The sequence below is a fragment of the Scylla paramamosain genome, chromosome 45 (genome assembly GCF_035594125.1).
Source record: "Scylla paramamosain isolate STU-SP2022 chromosome 45, ASM3559412v1, whole genome shotgun sequence".
NCBI lineage: Eukaryota > Metazoa > Arthropoda > Malacostraca > Decapoda > Portunidae > Scylla > Scylla paramamosain.
Genome location: NC_087195.1, coordinates 1,157,501 through 1,162,500, shown reverse-complemented (window position 1 = coordinate 1,162,500; position 5,000 = coordinate 1,157,501). Strand labels below are relative to the sequence as shown.

Genomic DNA, 5,000 nt, shown 5'->3' with positions numbered 1-5,000 from the left:
AATAAAATCTTCCTTGAATAAACATCTACTTCATAAATGCGGATAGAAATTACCTGGAATTACTTGGAATTACTTGAAATAAACGCAGGTAACGCTGTATATTAGCATTTTGTTATCGGAAATTCTGTTAAAAAAAAAAAAAGAGAGATAGAGAGAATTAACCGGACGTGGAGCATCCGGACTAAACCAACATCCGGACACGACACGGACAAATTAGGAGAGAAGGAATATATTGTGAGCAAAGAGGGGGAGGAATGCATTAATATATCTATCTACATGGTGTGCGGACGAGACGTGACGGGGGATGGGGGGGGGATACCGTGACAGCCGCAGGTGTGGAGATGTGACGCAAGTATGGACAGGTGTGGGGAGATGTGGGGTGTTCCTCAGGTGTGTGTGTTTGATCTTGTAAGGTACACGTTGGGGGCTTGGTCTGAAAATGTGTGTGTGTGTGTGTGTGTGTGTGTGTGTGTGTGTGTGTGTGTGTGTGCTTTGAACGTGTCAGCAACATGATTATGATGAGAGACAGAGAGAGAGAGAGACGAAAAGAAATGAATGACTGATTAAAACACATCTAAACAAGCTGAACACACACACACACACACACACACACACACACACACACACACAAGAGGAAGGGAGGCAGCAGCAACTAGTAGTACATAACATAACATAACATAACATAACATTATATTTACACCTAAAGTATCACAGAACTCACCGCATCAATATGTCGACATTGGATTGTAAACAGACTCTTTGGTTCAATTCGTAACTCCACTTAAATACGAACAGTGGACGGAAACACCCTTCATCCCTTCACCCCTTCACCCCTTCACCCCTTCACCCCTTCACCCCTTCACCCTTCACCCCTGCTTCCGTGAATTGTTGGGTCTTTGCCGGATCGTGACAGGGGCGTGACAGGGGTATGACAGGGGCATGGCAGGGGCGTGGCAGGGGCGTGACAGGGGCGTGGCTGGGGCGTGGCAAGGGCGTAGAAGTTCACAGACCAGCCCCTCGGAATACGTAAGGGCGCGGAGTAACGTTCTCTGCAGGGTCCCTCTGAATGAAACTAACCTGAAGGAGAGAAAGAGAGAGAGTGTTAGATGGTGTTAGAGAGAGAGAGAGAGAGAGAGAGAGAGAACAAGTACCAGATCCTTAAATATTAGATAAATTTTTCCTAATTCAACCCATTCTCAGGTAAATTATATCAGTTAAAACTACTACACTTTTTTCACCCCCACTCTAAAATTTTGCTGCGTATTTTCAAGGGGTCTTTTGTCAACTTATTCTTCCTCTTACTCAGAACCCTTAGTATACAAATTGACAAAGCTTTCAGTCATGCAGTCTTGAATGGTTTAAACGCGTATTTGGCGGTTATTTCACTCCCAGCTTTGAGTGAAGTGGACCTTTTTTTTTTTTTTTCCCCTCCTATGTTCCTTATTCAAAATATGAAGGGTAGTTATGGTAGTTTCCCACTGGTCTCGGTTTGAATGGGCTGGATATGAGAATGGTGATCATCTGCTAAATATTCAGTCTGATCCTTTTTTTCCCAATTTTTTATCGTTAGTGTACAATGTTAAGTGGTAAGCAATAAGGAATGGTAAGCAGTTTTCTCATGGTCTCCCCTTGACTGGCTGTAATGGTCGTATTTCCTTCAGTATTGTTTGAGCGTGTTTCTTTTATCCCTATTTCTGTTAGACAGTCTAAAGTGGTGAGATTTTCCACTGACCTCACCTTAAATGGCTCGGGCGAGTATCTGGAGGTCATGTCCCCCTAATTATTAACTGAGTTCCTTTTTGTCCCTATTTCTGTCCTTGCTGATTAGAATAAAGTGATAAAATTTTCTTATTGTCTCACCTTGAATGGCTTGGGCGAGTAGGTGGTGGCCATGTCCCCCTCCATGCTGGGCAGCGGTTCACCCTCGGGCAGCGCCACATCAAACACGTGTAGGATGGACGTGAAGAAGAGAAATAGCTCACTTCTCGCCAGGACTTGACCCAGACATATCCTCCTTCCGATACCGAAGGGCATGAACTGTTTCGGCTTCTTCACACCGCCCTCTGAATCAATGAACCTCGTTGGGTCAAATCCCTCGGGGTTGTCCCACTGTTTGGAGTCCATGTGACAGGCGTACAGCAGGGGAATGACCGTCGTGTTCTCAGGGATTGTGTAGCCCCCTAGAGTGGTGGTCCTGCTGGTGGCGTGGAATGTCCCTAGAGGCACCAAACTGGACCGCCGCAGCACCTCGCATATCGTGGCTTCTGTGTACGGTAGATGCTGTTGGTCTTCTAATGAGGGCATACGTAACCTTCCAACCACAGCGTCCAGCTCCTCCTGCACCCTCTTCATGACCTCAGGGTGACGCAGGAGGAAGACAAAAGACCACATCAGGCAAGTCTTCACTGTCTCCTCCCCAGCGCTGAACATATCCGTCATTACTTGTGTCAGCTGGCGGTCTGTTGATTAGAGAGAAATGTGTTAGTGATGCTGTGTTTAAAGGTGATGTTCATTTGCTTTTTTTAGTGTTTTAATGTGTGTTTAGGTGCGTCTTGGGTGTTTTAGGGATATAGTGTTTTGAGAGTATTTTAAGTACGTTTTAGGGCCATTTTGTTTCAGGGCTTGTTATGGCTATTTAAGTATGTTTTGGTTGCTTCAGAACACACACACACACACACACACACACACACACACACACACACACACACACACACACACCAAACAAAAGCACACGAACACTCACCAAAGTCTAAGCCGTCGTACACCACACGCCCCTCCTCCTTGGCGCGGTGTTCCTCAAGAAGGTAGCTATCCAGAATATCCCTCGTCATTTCTGGGTCAAAAGTCTCTCTGCGATGGTTGATGATGCTTTTAATCATATCACAAGACTCCTCTCTGTTCTGCATGAGTTTCTTGATGTTCTGGTTCACGGACGGTATGTAGCGGCAGGCTGGGATGTAGCAGGCGATGTTGCACTTGAGAAAAAGCTTGAAACCTTCGTCGTAAAGCTCCATGAAGCGAGTAAAGTGAGGGTTGTGTGGTTTGAATCTCACGGACATAAGCAGGATGCAAATGACGTTGGTGAGAGCATTGCACAACACTTCCTCCACGTCTATCGCCTTTCCGTTTCCAGAGGCCAGGTAGTGAAGCAGACATTTAACCTCACTCTGCAAGGGACGAGACGAAAGACGGTTAGTAAGGTGACGAGAAAGGCAGAGTTATAAGAGAGAGAGAGGATGAGAATGAGTTAACTAAAGAGACGAGAGAAAGGAAGGTATTGAAGCGACGAGAAAAAGACTGCGAAGAGACGAGTAAAAGGAAAAAAAGGAGTTACTGAAGGGATGAGAGAAATAATAACAGTGAATTATTGAAAAGATGAGACAGAAGCAGTTATTGAAGCGACGAGAGAGAGAGAGAGAGAGAGAGAGAGAGAGAGAGAGAGAGAGAGAGAGAGAGAGAGAGAGAGAGAGAGAGAGAGAGAGAGAGAGAGAGACAGTGAAGGAACGGAAGAAAGAAAGTGAATAACTGAAGGAGGTGTAGAAGAGAAAATGAGACTAGATAAATGAGAAGAGGGAGGGAAAAAGCAAAGAAAGAAGGGAAAAAGGAAAGAAAGAGACATAAGAATAACACAACAAAAAGCGAGAGTACAAGGAAAAGAATAAATAGAACAAGAAGAAAACAAAATAAAGAACAAAAGAACAAAAACAAAAAAAGAAAACGCAAACTGAACAAAGGAGAAGAAGAAGAAGAACGAAGAGAAAACGAAGAAGATTAATAATAAGAAGAGGAGCAAGAAGAACAAGAACAAGGTGATAACAGGTGGAAGTAAGAACAGGTGAATAAGGCGTAGGAAGGAGAGATGCGCAGTTACCAGGAGGAGGAGAGGAGGAGAGGAGGAGAGGAGGAGGAGGAGAGGAGGAGGTGGAGAGGAGGAGGAGAGGAAAGGTTAATAGAACATGTTGGATTCAAGTTTAATAACCTTTCATTGCCACACACACACACACACACACACACACACACACACACACACACACACACACACACACACGCAATCACGTACACACCAATTTCTTACCATAATTCTTGCTTCTAACTTTTCTCTCCCTGTTCCTGTTGTTTTCATACCAAGGCCTCGCAGTTTCTCGTGAAGGAAGCGCCTCTGGTCTTTCCAAAGGACGCCCGTGGTGTTGAGGAGTCCTGCAGGGATAGAGAGGGTCCTTCATCAATTAAAGGACTCACTGTCGTTTGAAATGTAAAGATTTTTTTTTTGGCGGGGGTTTGTTTACGTGTGTTTGTGGTGTATCTCTCTCTCTCTCTCTCTCTCTCTCTCTCTCTCTCTCTCTCTCTCTCTCTCTCTCTCTCTCTCTCTCTCTCTCTCTCTCTCTCTCTCTCTCTCTCTCTCTCCTCCTTGTCCTTGCCCTAAATTCTGCTCTACTTCCTATCCCTCCTCCTCCTCCTCCTCCTCCTCCTCCTCCTCTCCCTCACTCACTTAGCGCTGTCCTTGCTCCGCTTATAATCTGTCCCTCCTCCTCCTCCTCCTCCTCCTCCTCCTCCTCCTCCTCCTCCTCATCTATCTTGTCCCAAACGTTGATATACCCGGGGAAGTCCCTTGTGTGTGTCTTTGGGTCAGGAGGAGGAGGAGGAGAAAGAGGAGGAGGAGGAGGAAGAGCGAGGTCACCACGGATATGACCCTGAGAGTTCAAGTTTATGCCGCACAATCTTGCCTGACCACTGATGTTCGTTTGGGTCACAACTTTTGGCTAGGGTGACCCGGGGCTTTATTGGGGTTCTGCAAGGTGTTCTAGGGTATCGAGGGGGTTCTGAGGTGTGTCCTTGGTAGTGTTGGGTAGTGCAGACACCCCCGGAGGCTCGTGGGGCGTGGGGGCGGCATGGGCGGTGAGGTTTCGGCGTGGCGAGGCGAAGGAACGGTAGCGAAGGTCGTTTTCACTTTTAACTTGCTGGTGTCTGTGTGTGTGGAGTCTCACTTTCACCCCACGCTG

At 46.3% G+C, this 5,000-nt stretch overlaps 2 protein-coding genes across 3 annotated transcripts in view; one reads left to right on the top strand and one right to left on the bottom strand.

Moving 5' to 3' along the window:
- Positions 1-5,000, top strand: part of LOC135094448 (ribosome-recycling factor, mitochondrial-like) — a 59,948-nt gene that overhangs the window by 12,372 nt on the left and 42,576 nt on the right. The window lies entirely within an intron of this gene.
- The window catches only part of LOC135094447 (cytochrome P450 18a1-like), a 6,854-nt gene that overhangs the window by 895 nt on the left and 959 nt on the right, over positions 1-5,000 (bottom strand). The window contains exons 2-5 of the mRNA XM_063994536.1: positions 4,076-4,197; positions 2,744-3,167; positions 1,861-2,459; positions 1-1,077 (exon numbers count right to left, since the gene is read on the bottom strand). The exon at positions 1-1,077 is cut by the window's left edge and continues 895 nt beyond it. Coding sequence (XP_063850606.1) covers positions 1,003-1,077; positions 1,861-2,459; positions 2,744-3,167; positions 4,076-4,197 — 1,220 coding nt within the window. The 3' untranslated portion in view covers positions 1-1,002. The remainder of the gene's footprint in view (positions 1,078-1,860; positions 2,460-2,743; positions 3,168-4,075; positions 4,198-5,000) is intronic.